We start from the raw sequence: 13052 nt of genomic DNA on the forward strand, positions 1-13052 counted from the left end.
TTTGAGTCTGAATGGCTCGTTTGTATGATATGAAATGTCTTCATCATCTCCAGTAAACGATGGCCCACTATTCAAAATCCTCAAGATGTCGTGAACTGTGATAGATAGGCTATAAGGTGAATGATTGATATCTCATTATTTTCTCTTTACTTTCATGTTAATAGATACACTGACATGAACTAGAGATAATTAATGAGAGATCAATTATTCGCCTTTTGGCGCAGCGACATGTTGTAACAATAAGCATGTATGTTGTCATTCAGACTCATTCTCAAGCAACTGAATCCTACATAAGAACTCAAAAATCCCGATGATCGCGCTCCACTTCGGTGACGGATATCGTATCGTATCGACTGCGTCTCCATAATATAAGACTTATTTATGATGTCGATCGATTGCCTATGAGCATCTCATAATTCGTCTACCAAGATAAGTTGGAAGATGAATGCCAAGGTACGGCTATGTAGTTATTTCAGATCCGCAACCAGGCCGGAGAGGTCTCTGTTTACGAGTGCGGGACGGGATCGAAGCCGGTAACAAAAAACGTGACAATACCGGAATAGTTACCTATGTTGCCTTTCCTCGCTCCAAAAATTCGGCGCAATCCCTGAATGCAATCAAATGCTAGGTTCTCCGCATTCAGCATGCTGTCGCAAGGGATATTTCAATCAATCATTCATCTTTTCTCTGGCAATTAAATGTTTCATTCGTCTGGTGTTGTGTGAGTAAATATGAGATTGAATGCTGCTACCCGTTAAGTGTGTAAACGGCTTTTATAAGACAAATCCTACAATTCTTACATCTGACAAAATGGGATAGATATCCTATCTGCCTGGGTTAGGTAGGTATCTCTGCCAAGCACAGTAGTCCCTGGTTTACCTCCCTAATATAGCAGGTCGCAGCGACAAGTTCGTCGTTTTAACGAATAACACGATGATATCTTACCTATCGTGATGGTGAGCCAAGCCTGTTTATTGCATGGTATCGGCAGCACAACCGCGAAGAGGTCGTATTCCTGTCGTACCAAAGTACGCGATTAAAAGGGCAATAAGCCCAACTCTCTAGCTTTTAATTCTTTCCCTTCACTTCTTTCACAATTGCTACCTAGGTAGAGAGAGGGGATTGAACGTAGTCTTTCCTACCCTAGGCGCCATCGTAAAGATGCAGCTCAAGATTGACGGCGCAACCCGCCAAAATGTCATCGTGGCCATTTTGCTCGGTTTCGCAAGCCACTCATGGGCCGCCCCGTTCGCGTCGTCGCAGAGCGACCCCTTCCAGGTTCTCGATCCGCAAAACTGGGTGAACCCGGACAACATGACGTGGGACGACTACAAGAAGCCGCCCGGCACGTCCTGGTCGGACCCCAGCCGCAAGGGCTCGGAGCGGAACTTCAACATCGCGCTCGTCGCCGTCGACTACCCAGACATGCCCTTCGTCATCACGCTATCGGCCGGGTCGTCCGTGTTCAGCAACCCGCAGCAGATCGTGTCGGAGCTCAATCGCACGGAGGTCCCGGCGTTCTACCGCGATTTTCTGAACAAGCCGAGTGACCTCAATCACAACCACACGCTGCACGAGTACTGGATGGAGGATTCGGGAGGCCGCTTTGGGGTCGATTTGACTGCGTTCGGCGCGTACCGTTTACCCAGCCGTTCGTATCAGTACGGCATCGACGACGACAGGGGCGGGTTCAACGAAGGGGGGTGCCCGTCGGAGGGCCCCTGCTCGATTGACCTGCGGACCGATGCTCTCGGCGCGTGGCGCGCCGACGTAGGAGACGAGACGGCCGACTCGTTCGAGCTGGTGTTCATCCTCTCCGCCGGCCAAGACGAGTCGTCCACGTGGCAAGAATTCGGGATGATGAAGTTCCAGACTCCTGAGGACATCCCCGACGAGTTCGGGCCCCCAAACAACGACAGCTTGCCCAATTACGCGCAGACTAGATACGTGAACTGGACGTCTTGGGCCTCGGCAGCGACGATCTGGCCGAACGCGGGCGGCGGCTCGTCGACGCAGGGCGAGAGCTCGGGCATGTCGACGTACGCGCACGAGCTGACGCATCTGCTGGGTATCGGCGACAACTACAACAACCCGTACAGCGACCCGCCGCGCCGCGCGTACACGGGGCCGTGGTCCATGCTATCGCGGGGTAGTTTCAACGGCCCGGGCGGTCCGCACACGCGGTGGCAGATCCCAGCTACTCTGGGCGGCTCGCTAGGGTCTCTGCACACGATGGGCGACAAGCTGCGCATCGGGCTGGTGGCGAACTCGAGCGTGCTGATGATATCGCGCGATGAGCTGGCGCAGACGGGGCCCGTCGTGGCGGAGATAACGGCGCGGTGCATAAACCCGAACGAGACGGAGCTGATGGGCCTGCGCGTGATAATGGGCACCGACCTCGCGCCCTTCTGCAACATTACCACGGACGCGCTCTGTGATGGCGGGAGATACAACAACTACGACATCGAAGTGATCGACAGGATGGGCGCGGACTCGTTCACGCCGGACTCGGGCGTCATGATCAGCAAGACCAAGGATGTGGACATGGCGCCGTTCCAGTGGACGATCGACGCCAATCCGCAGGATATTGACGTGGTGGACTTTTACCGGCCCGATGGCACGCCGTCCAAGCTGACCATTGGTGACTACCGCCAGTTATCCGACGCGCTTTTCCACGCTGGCACGCGCTCGGGGAGTGAGTTTGAGTATGTGGATGAAGCGAATCGGCTGCACTTTTACATCGTCGACATCCGCCGTGACGACGCCGGGGCTCTGCACTACACCGTTGGCGTGCGTTCGCTCGACAGCAGCAGCGCCAGTAGCTACGGCGTCCATTTGGAGCAGGGCCAAGTTTCCGAGGGCCCGTTAGCTCGAGCGACGGATAAGGGTGTGACGTGCGCATTCCGTCTTGTGAACTCTGGATCCTTCGTAGCAGCTAGTGGAACAGAACATCTGTCGGCGTATCTCGGCTCAGACATCTACCGGCTGAGCGCTGAGGTGGACAGTGACGGCTGGCGTGTTGAGCTTTCGAATGCGTTGGCTGTAGCAGATTTTGGCGCGGAGACTATAGTGAATGTTGCGGTCGGTGCAGCGAGCGAGGCGGCAAGCCAGGCTGTTGTGAAGCTGACTGCTACGTCTGAGTCGGACCCGACGGTTTCGATTACTAGCGAATGCCAGGTCAAGAGATGAGATGGATTTATATAATTTTATAAGTTAATGAATGTGTAGATACAGAAGCAAATCAGTGAAACTAATTCCAATGTTCTCTTAATGATGCATCTTCGAAATGTCTGATCTACTAACAGTAGGGGCATGCATACAGGAACTCTTGTTTAAGGGATAAAAGGGCCATTGAAGAATCAATATTATCTATAAAATATACCTACCTACGATTGAAAAGTGTAGGTAACTAGGGATTTTTAGATCTGTACAAAAATTCGCATGATCTAACTCGCACTATACGGCAAATCCCCCAATTTCTCCTTCAAAATCCCTTCAGCCAACCCCCAACACCGTTCCTGCAATTCCTCGTCCTTAGCTTGATTACTCGGATCCGAAACCTTGCGATCGGGTACAATATATTCCCCATCGACCTTCTCCTTCACAACATCGTCACTAGTCGCCGCAAACAGAGTAGGCCGACACCCCTCATCAACCGGATCCTTCATAAACGGCCTCACAGCCTTCACCATCAAACTTCCCAGCGCCCCGTACGCCTCCACAGCCTGGTCCTGCTGGTCAGTAGCCACTTGAATCCTGCCAAGTTGACGCCCTCCCATAATCAAAGATGTCATGGTGGCTATACCTTTGGTGTGCCAAGTATGCCTACCGAGTATGTGAATGACGTCAAGACAACGACGTTGGCGCGATTGAATGATTCCTACAAGGTGCTTACTATACGTACCTAGCAAGCATATTTTGGTTAATATTTAATTTAAGTTAAAAGCGACGGAATTGTTGGTGGTTGATATTGGAAGGCCTCTCTGTTCATACCTAGTAGTCATGATGGTTTAAACATTTGAATATCTAATTGTAAAAAGGCTTTGGAGGTGTAAATCCCACCAGCCGATCTCCCTTGCCCGGCAGGAACTTTTCTTGCATATCATACACTCCATGCGACCACTCGGGCGCGATATTGCGTGCGACACATCGTAGTACTATTAATCAGAGTCAAGACCATTGACATAAATGTAGGTATTCATGCATGAATCATCGGAGGCCAGGACTGTTAACAGTTCCTAAGATGAAGAGTCGTGGAGAGATGCCCAGAGTCTTGACGTTAGATAATTAGCTATAGTCAAAGAAGCAATAGCAACGGTGAGGAGATACTGTAAAGCTCCAGTATCAAATGAGCTCTTGTTAGTCATGTCACAAGTCGCTCAAACTAAATATGCCACAACCGAAAGTAGCGCCGCCTTAACAGAAACTTATTTCAACTACATGCCATGCGGCTGAGCTCCGGACTTGAGAACTCCATCGCCCGAGCTAGGTAAGTATTAGAGGTAAATGCTAGGACCAGTGAGTAGACCTATTCGTTCCCACAGATCAATCAATATTTACTTCCACAAGGATTCTTACGTAGTTAAAGACATTCTAATATACCAGAACACATATCAATTTCCAATAAGGAGTACCTATCAACACACGGGGGCTCGCATTTTTGTGTAAAGAATTGAATTTAAATATATACAACAGAAGAGTAGTGTGACAGCCAAACCAACAACAAAAAAAAGTAAATTAAAAATAAAGTAATGCGGCGCTCATATTGTTTCCGCGCCCCTCCCCCCCTTTGGTTGGTTTTTCCTTTCTCCGATTCTAAAAAATAAGTTGCCTCATCCCTTCATAACCTTCCACAGATGTGTGTTACTCAGTTACTTCCTTTCCATATCACCTCACACCACACCACACCACACCTCTAAACTCCTTCCTCCAAAGCTAGCTAGCTATGTCATTTATAGCAGCGCAACGACAACAACGGCGGCAGCCATGGCGCCGAACCCGTGCTCCAGACGGCCGGCAGCAGCCGTCGGGATGGCGGGGTATCCCGGGGCAGTGGTGGCAGGGGAGTTAGGGACGGTGCCGGTGCTGACGGGGGTGTTGGGGACGGTGGCGGTGCCGACGGTGGGGTACGGCGGGGGCTTGGTGGAGGTGGTCAGGCCGCTGGAGGTGCCGGCGGTGCCGCTCGGGTAGGTGGGCGGGGGAGCGGGCTTCGTGACTGAGGTCGCGGAGGTAGGGACCTCGGGCGTGGTAGCCGGGACACCGGGGTAGGTGACGGGCACGTTGGGGGTGGTCACGGGGAGAGCCGGGGTGGTGGTAGAGATGACGGGGGTCTCAACGGGGTAGGCGGGGGTGGACGGGATAGGAGTAACCTTGACGGTGGTGGTCGGGACGGGGCCAGTGGGAGTCACGGGGCAGACGGTCGTGGAGACGACGATCTCAGAGGTGACGTACGGCTTGCCGGGGCAGTTGGGCACTTCCGGTCCGCAGGCGGTGACAGTGCGGTACCTGGTCGAGTAGAGAGTGGAGGTCTTGTACTCGGTGGTGGAGATGGACTGAACTGGGTAGCCAGGGGTGGTCACGGGAGAAGTCTCAGAGGTGGAGGAAATGACCTTGCTGGACGGGCCGGTAGGGTACGACGGGGTGGTGACGGGGGAGGTCTCCGAGGTCGAAGAGATGACCTTGGTGCTGGTAGTGCTGGACTCGCACGAAGAGGTGATCTCGCTGCTGGCAGGGGGAGTGTACACGGGGTAACCAGGCGTAGTAGTGGAGCCGACGGGAGATGTCTCGGTGGTTGAAGAGATCACCTTGGTGCTGGTAGACGGGGTGTAAACCGGGTAGCCAGGGGTCGTGGAGCCAACGGGAGACGTCTCGGTGGTCGAAGAAATGATCTTGCTAGACGGGCCCGTAGGGTAAGACGGGGTGGTCACCGGGGTGGTCACAGGAGAAGTCTCAGTGGTAGAAGAGATCACCTTGGTGCTGGTGGTAGACGAGATAACCTTGGTGGTGGAAGTAGAGCTGGATTCACACGAAGACGTGGAGCCGACGGGAGAAGTCTCAGTGGTCGAAGAAATGATCTTGCTGGACGGGCCCGTGGGGTAAGACGGGGTGGTCACCGGGGTGGTCACGGGGGTGGTCACCGGGGAAGTCTCAGTGGTAGAAGAGATCACCTTGGTGGAAGTGGTGGAAGAGACAACCTTGGTGGTTGAAGTAGAGCTGGATTCGCACGAAGACGTGGAGCCGACAGGAGAAGTCTCAGTGGTCGAAGAGATAATCTTGCTGGACGGCCCGGTGGGGTAAGTCGGGGTCGTCACGGGGGACGTCTCCGAAGTAGAGGAGATCACCTTGGTGCTAGTGGTCTTGCTGCTGGTGGGGGGGGTGTACACGGGGTAACCAGGAGTAGTGGAGCCAACGGGGGACGTCTCAGTGGTCGAAGAGATAATCTTGCTGGACGGGCCAGTAGGGTAACTCGGGGTCGTCACGGGAGAAGTCTCAGTGGTAGAAGAGATAACCTTGGTGCTGGTGGTCGACGAGATAACCTTGGTGCTAGTGGTCGACGAGATAACCTTGGTGCTGGAGGTAGAGCTGGATTCGCACGAAGACGTGGAGCCGACGGGAGAAGTCTCAGTGGTCGAAGAAATGATCTTGCTGGACGGCCCGGTAGGGTAAGTCGGGGTCGTCACAGGGGACGTCTCCGAAGTAGAGGAGATCACCTTGGTGCTAGTGGTCTTGCTGCTGGTAGGGGGAGTATACACGGGGTAGCCAGGAGTAGTAGAGCTGACGACAGAAGTCTCCGAAGTGGAAGAGATCGTGCTGCTGGTGATCTTGCTGCTGGTAGGGGGAGTGTATACTGGGTATCCAGGGGTGGTGGAGCTCACTGGGGAAGTCTCAGAAGTAGAAGAGATCACCTTGGTGCTGGTGGTCTTGCTGCTCGTGGGAGGGGTGTACACGGGGTAGCCAGGGGTGGTTGAGCTCACTGGGGAAGTCTCCGAGGTTGAGGAGATCACCTTGGTGCTGGTGGTCTTGCTGCTCGTGGGAGGAGTGTACACCGGGTAGCCAGGGGTGGTCTTGCTGCTGGTCGAGGCGGACTCGGTGCTGATTGTGGACACGACAGAGCTGGTGGTGCCTGTCGAGTATCCTGGGACGGACGTAGTGACTACAGAGCTGGTAGACACGGAGCTGGATGACGACGCAGCTGAGGTCGAGGACGTCGAGATGATGATGCTCGACGTTGTGTCCTTAGGATACGTGGGGTACCCCGGAACGGAGCTGGAGTGAACCGCGGAGGTCGTGGACACTATCGAGCTGGTCGTGTCCTTGGGAAATGTGGGATATCCGGGAACGGTGCTAGATGAGTGAACGGGAGAGCTGACAGACGTAGCCGACGACGGCACGGTCGGGTATCCAGGGGTAGAACTGGGCGGTGACACAACAGTGGTCGAAGATTTGCTGGACGGGAGAGTTGGATATCCCGGGACAGCAGGCACGCTGGGGGTGGTTTCGGGGTAGGTCGGATAGTTACGCTCCTCCACCATGTTTTTGGGTGCAGCACTGACAGTGCCGAGAGCCAAAGCTCCCAGGCTCATATATAAGCCACGCATTTTGAATATTAAATATGCTCAGAAGAGTATACGGTATTAGAGGATATTATAAATATTGAGCGAAGGTATATATAACGATCGTGGTGAAAACGAGCCGTGTTTGCGCAAGCTAAACGAGTGACTTTGGCAAAGTTATACGGTTGAAGAACAGAAGGAAAGCTGTTAACGAAGCAAAAGGGTAGCGAAGGACCCTTTATGTATTGGATATTGGGAATTCTGGTTGATGTGACATCGTGCTGCGGTGGATGGCTATCAACTAGGGCCGTGGATACCAGACGATCCCAAGATTACAAAGGTACATCGAAGAACCAAGCCCCGTAAAATCTGTAAAGCTTGAACCCTCGCCTATAGTATTTGCCCTGTGGGCTGACGTTGAGGCTGGCGTAACGGCATAATACTATAGTAACTAGGTACTAAACACACACTATAACCCTCAATACGACGAAGACACGAGCAAGCGAGTGCCGATGCGGGAAAGCTCAACCCACATTGGTGTGTACATTGGGTATGTTGCTAACGGCGACATGCCAGTATACATTTTTTTTCCTTCATAATTCTTTGTTGACCAATGAGTCGAACCGATGCTGCGCTGGCCGTGACATTGGGACTGGATGTTACCCAACTGCTCAACTGGGAACTGGTGCATGAAATGATTGGCCACGATCAAACGCTGGACCTGAATATCATTAGCGCACGGTGCAACTAAAGAATCCCAAAATTAGCATCCTGGAACTCCACTCGAATACGAATTATTCATAACAGTACTGTGTATGGAGAGTGACAAGTCCAGTTAAGCTTGTCTTTGTATATGAAAAGGGGGCCGATCTCGCGGGGGACCCATCTATGGTCCCCGTAACTTCGTATAAGCTGCAACACTGACGTGACGATTATGATTGATGGTCCCAAGATCTCAGTTCTTTGTTTTCTATTATCGTGGTGTCTATCATCGTAGTCTATTCCATTGTACGTACACATACAGTATGTAATGTAATGTGTATACAACATGTGTATATTGGTCTGCTGGTATGCTTATTGCTGATATGTATCCCCACGAGATACTACGTAGTATGCATTGTGAGGCGAGATCTTGATGGGCCAGACCGCTCGGATCATACCGAAATACCTTATTTCCGCCTGAGAATGGAGAACTGGAGGATATTCAAATTTCCAAATCAATAGATATAGCGACTATACCGCTGTTGCCCAGGAGAAATTGAATCTGTAATTCTGTTCCATGGCTTCTCATAACATAGTTCATACAGCTCATACATATCACCGGAAGACTTTCTCGAAAGAAGAATCTAGAAAGAGTATTTCTCCACTCCGATGTGAACAGTGGACAAGCATAGCAGAACAGGCATCGGTGGACAAACCTCGATATGTGACCGTACTGTACAGCCAAGCCGTGCTGCTTACTTGCATCTTGCGTACCTAACTTGCATGGCATGCGGACCGATTCGTTGAATATTTCAATGGATTTATTGGGGATCTGGTGTACATACATAATGTCTGAGACATACAGCAGATCTACCCGGTGGAAAATCTCTTCTTATTTTCTGGTATTTTCCTCTTAAATTCTATTGACGTACCTAGTTTTGAGTGAATTCATGACATAACTAAAAGGTAGTAAAAACCGTTCGTCTTACAATTATGATAATAAGTCCAAAGGCGGTGGCTTTCCCCCTTTCCCCCATTTGCTCTCATGGAAATGCAGTATTTGCTCTTTTTTTTCCATCACCATACGAAAACACGTAATATTGTGGCTTGCTGTTGGGATCATAGGGCACATATGATCGACTCAGTAAATACTATGTCCGTACCTTTGCATAGCCGTTTAGCTACTTGGTACTTACTAGGTAGTCCACCTGTCAGCCTGTCAGTGCCTGTCAGAATTAGTTTTATGGCTTTAATGATCCTAACAGGGTCCTATAGTTGACTTTTATTTTTATTTTTTAGGTACAGTTACGGCATCTACCTTACTATGGCGTACTTATTAGGTAGTTTAACAACTAATTATGTAAGTTGAACAACTGTTGGTTTCAAGACTTCGGCGTGAGAAACGGATGCTTGCGTCTTGGCTGGAAGCAGATGTGATACGGGACGGGATTTGTATGGAGAATGGGCTGTGTAAGAAAAGGAGAATCTAATCTCGATGATTTCGGACAGGAATTTGTGAACCCTGACGCCATTCAACATAACATGCCAAACTTGGTCTAGTATGTTTACTAAGTGAGCTAAGTTAGTTAGACCGATTGGTCCCTTTTTTTTGCTTTTCCTTCCTTTTTGGGGTGTTTTTTCTTTCTCTCGTCAAGTTTGAGTTGTCCGGAACAATTCCCAATTCCAATTTTTTCTATTATGCGGTTCCACTTCAGAATCCAAAACTTCAGGGTTCCAAGGTTCTCAGCAACTTCAAAACCTGACAGCCCCTAACTTTGGCCTACCATAACTGCTATACCAGTGTATGCATTTGCTGTTCTTCAGCCGTCCCGTCGTTTAAAATAGTGCACACATCATACGAGCCGCATCCTATAGGTCTCCACCTAAGCACCATAGCCATATGGCAGCCAGGTCGCTGAACAATACGTAGCTCGCTTGTTAACAAGTTATCTGCACCGAAGGTACATCCATAGAGATCTCTAGCAATACTAGCCGCATAAACAGCGCACCCAACAAGCAGTCCTTCCCCGCAGTTATACGAGCTGGGTTATATTAATGCTTACATTTTCGAACAACCCGAAAATCATTGGTCATTGTAGTATTCAAGCCGCCTCCTGGCTTTCTTCCAGAAGTCCATTGCTTAACAAACAGGCGGTGCAGATCCGGGCAAACATACCGTAGCAAGACATCGTGACCGATAGATGTCTGAAGTATCCGGCTTCACGGGGTATTGATCTTGGTTTCGTCTATCTCAAAGGCGGTTTGAGTAATTAGTGTCTCTGTCAACCATCAGCCCTCTACCTAGTGCGAAAGGGAGTGGGAACCGCGTTGTGCAGACCCTTAGACCCTACAGGTGCCGACCCGCGTATCCGGTACCCTTAGATTGACAGAACTCGGGGATATTCATTGTTGGTAAACATAACAGGTTTTTCTTCTTCAACTAATAACTTAATAAACAGGGACCTTCTTGTTCTGCTGGACTAGTCCGCTGGCAATGCAGCCTGGCATATTCAAAGCTAAAAATAGAAGGTCTATCATGGGCTGATTTTGTATATGTCCACGGGTATATTGGCTTTTGTAATTTGGTAATCAATTTGCAATCCCCACATTCTTTTTCATTTTATCGCCCCCTGAAGCGAGTTAGGTCAACTTCATTATACCCAAGTAATATAAAAAATTGCCCTAACATTCTGGACTATCAATGGGAACGTTGCCGAAATATTGATGGCTGCTGTCAAAGGAGTCTAGTGGCGTGGAGTCGAACGGTATATACCCCTTGGGCTTCACAAATGCCGAGATAGGATTTTTGAATAGCTTGCAGCGCTAAAGACGTTCAGGTTGGACATTTAAGAAGGTGGACATGGACTTCAATTTAGATTTGAATTTGGATTCGATCCCACCGTCTGCCTGCTATCAGAGCGCGATGCGTCCTAACATTTTACGCGTTCCCCAGAAGGACCAATTTGGATACCGAAACGCATAGTGGGCGAGCATGTGTCTCTTTTAAGCGGCATGGCACCTCATCCCATTCTTACTTCAAGGTTACAAAAGCTTTCTGATATGGCTTCAATGTCATTTTTCTTTCTGGCGAAGAGTTTCTAGCGAAAAGAAGAGCAAGATTTCTTTTTTCTCTCTTATTAGGATCTCATTAAAGCTGGATGGGAAGAGGGTGAGGTGCGATTCTAGTACCGTAGATCCCTCAAACAGGGGCCTGCACCATGTTTTACTGGCCGATCAGCCCAGCCCTTAGTCATGCTTGGAAAAGCTTCTTTCTAACTGGGAGGCAACATCGAAGTTTGATAGTCAAATCCTTCAATGACGAAAACAACGACATAGGCTATTCGCTTGAGTATCTTCGCAGCAAGCACATGCAGCAAGAAAATTAAAGACAGCCACGCGGGCGAGCTAGCACCGACAACTCGCGACTGAAATTAACAACCCCTCTACGAATGCGACAATGCCTACGTACCTGGCATACTCGCTATTTCGATTTGGGTATGACTAGCTAAACTTGCGAGCGCGAGAGGAGTTTACCGCTGTCTCCGAAAGACGATCATGAAGCTGCACGGGATGGTACCTGCAGTATTACTGACTACTAAGTACTAAGTAGGTAATGATATACGTTGAAGTATGAGTGGTGAAAAACTGAAGGATTAGGGTTACTTTCACCCTTTGCAATGCATGATGCAGGTAAAAGCTTGGTGAAACTGGACGATCATCCTATAACTATTGGCAAACCGTCTCTCTCTGTTCTTAACAATTTGATGTTAAAAGACATAATATAAATGGTAGAGAAGGCTTGTGATAACGACAGAAATGCGACATGAACAGCGAATGAAATAATAATAAAGGATTGGAACAGACCTTGGATGTTCCACGCGGCTACAAGGATCCAAGGGGCGAACCCGCTGCTTGGCGCCGAGTTTTAAGGGCGACGTGGCGACAAGGCGTCTATTTGAAATAGTTATGTACGAATAGAAATGGGTAGATAAGAGGTAATATTGATATAAATTGGAGTGTAGCTCCCATCTCCCTTACTTCTCTCAGTATTTACAGCTTCATCTTCATCTTCGCCTCAGCTACCCTGTTCATGGTAAATAGTGTCGGTAAGGGCGATTAATCTACCTACTATTAAGTAGTGAGGTAGATACCTTGGCAGGTATTTAACGAATGCAGTTGGTCGTCTTCTCTAGGTACTAGGTAACATTGGATGGTGTCTCGATATTTAGTAAACATATTGGTAAGTAGATGCGGCTCATTGTGGAGGATATCATCAATTGTGTGTATGAGACATTTCATATGCACCTACCTAGCCTTAGGTATGTTCAGGTTGCGACTCGGCTGATTGATGCATGTGTGGTGAGTCAAGTCAAGAAAATATCCGTGAATATCCAGGTAACTCTACCATATACATAGTAATATCAGCCTACTCCGTACTGGGTACATACATCTATCCAAGTAGTAGCACCTGTGTACGTGTATGAAGGCAACATTGAGTGCAATACTACTAGGTACATACCTACATATATAATCCTATGTATACATGACGCTTAGAGTCTTAGGCGGTCAAGCCCATCTAACTTTCAATGTTATCTGAGTAGAAACTGCAAGGAGAAAAAAAGAATTTAAATGGAAAGAAAACTCCCTCCAATGCCGAGCTTTGTTAATCAACATCTGACGCGCTACTGTGGCTCATTTCAAGTTGTCTGCCACAGGTAGTTCAATGTTCTTACCGCCTGCGGGGGACGCGTCTGTTCCTGCGCCAACTTTTATAACTACCTGTAAATTGGAATAAAT

General features: G+C 49.4%; 3 protein-coding genes across 3 annotated transcripts; 1 reads left to right on the forward strand and 2 right to left on the reverse strand.

The window, feature by feature from the left end:
• The first annotated feature begins 605 nt into the window (after positions 1-605).
• Positions 606-3270, forward strand: GGS25DRAFT_511697 (M6 metalloprotease). The gene is made up of 2 exons (XM_049262736.1): positions 606-841; positions 903-3270. The coding sequence occupies exon 2, from the start codon at positions 1162-1164 to the stop codon at positions 3187-3189; it is 2028 nt and encodes a 675-aa protein (XP_049112588.1). The 5' UTR covers positions 606-841; positions 903-1161; the 3' UTR covers positions 3190-3270.
• Positions 3271-3299: 29 nt separating this feature from the next.
• Positions 3300-4400, reverse strand: GGS25DRAFT_96758 (uncharacterized protein). The gene is made up of 2 exons (XM_049266183.1): positions 3994-4400; positions 3300-3904 (listed from the first exon to the last, which is right to left on the reverse strand). The coding sequence occupies exon 2, from the start codon at positions 3792-3794 to the stop codon at positions 3447-3449; it is 348 nt and encodes a 115-aa protein (XP_049112589.1). The 5' UTR covers positions 3795-3904; positions 3994-4400; the 3' UTR covers positions 3300-3446.
• A 257-nt stretch (positions 4401-4657) lies between these two features.
• Positions 4658-7929, reverse strand: GGS25DRAFT_96782 (uncharacterized protein). The gene has a single exon (XM_049266184.1). The coding sequence runs from the start codon at positions 7596-7598 to the stop codon at positions 4953-4955; it is 2646 nt and encodes an 881-aa protein (XP_049112590.1). The 5' UTR covers positions 7599-7929; the 3' UTR covers positions 4658-4952.
• Between the last annotated feature and the right edge of the window lie 5123 nt (positions 7930-13052).

The sequence above is a fragment of the Hypoxylon fragiforme genome (assembly GCF_022984875.1).
Source record: "Hypoxylon fragiforme strain CBS 206.31 chromosome Unknown GGS25scaffold_10, whole genome shotgun sequence".
Lineage (NCBI taxonomy): Eukaryota > Fungi > Ascomycota > Sordariomycetes > Xylariales > Hypoxylaceae > Hypoxylon > Hypoxylon fragiforme.

What these genes read in the sequence shown, in the direction of transcription:
- GGS25DRAFT_96782 (XM_049266184.1), bottom strand. Translation starts at nt 7,598, where the DNA reads ATGCGTGGCTTATATATGAGCCTGGGAGCTTTGGCTCTCGGCACTGTC.
- GGS25DRAFT_96758 (XM_049266183.1), bottom strand. Translation starts at nt 3,794, where the DNA reads ATGACATCTTTGATTATGGGAGGGCGTCAACTTGGCAGGATTCAAGTG.
- GGS25DRAFT_511697 (XM_049262736.1), top strand. Translation starts at nt 1,162, where the DNA reads ATGCAGCTCAAGATTGACGGCGCAACCCGCCAAAATGTCATCGTGGCC.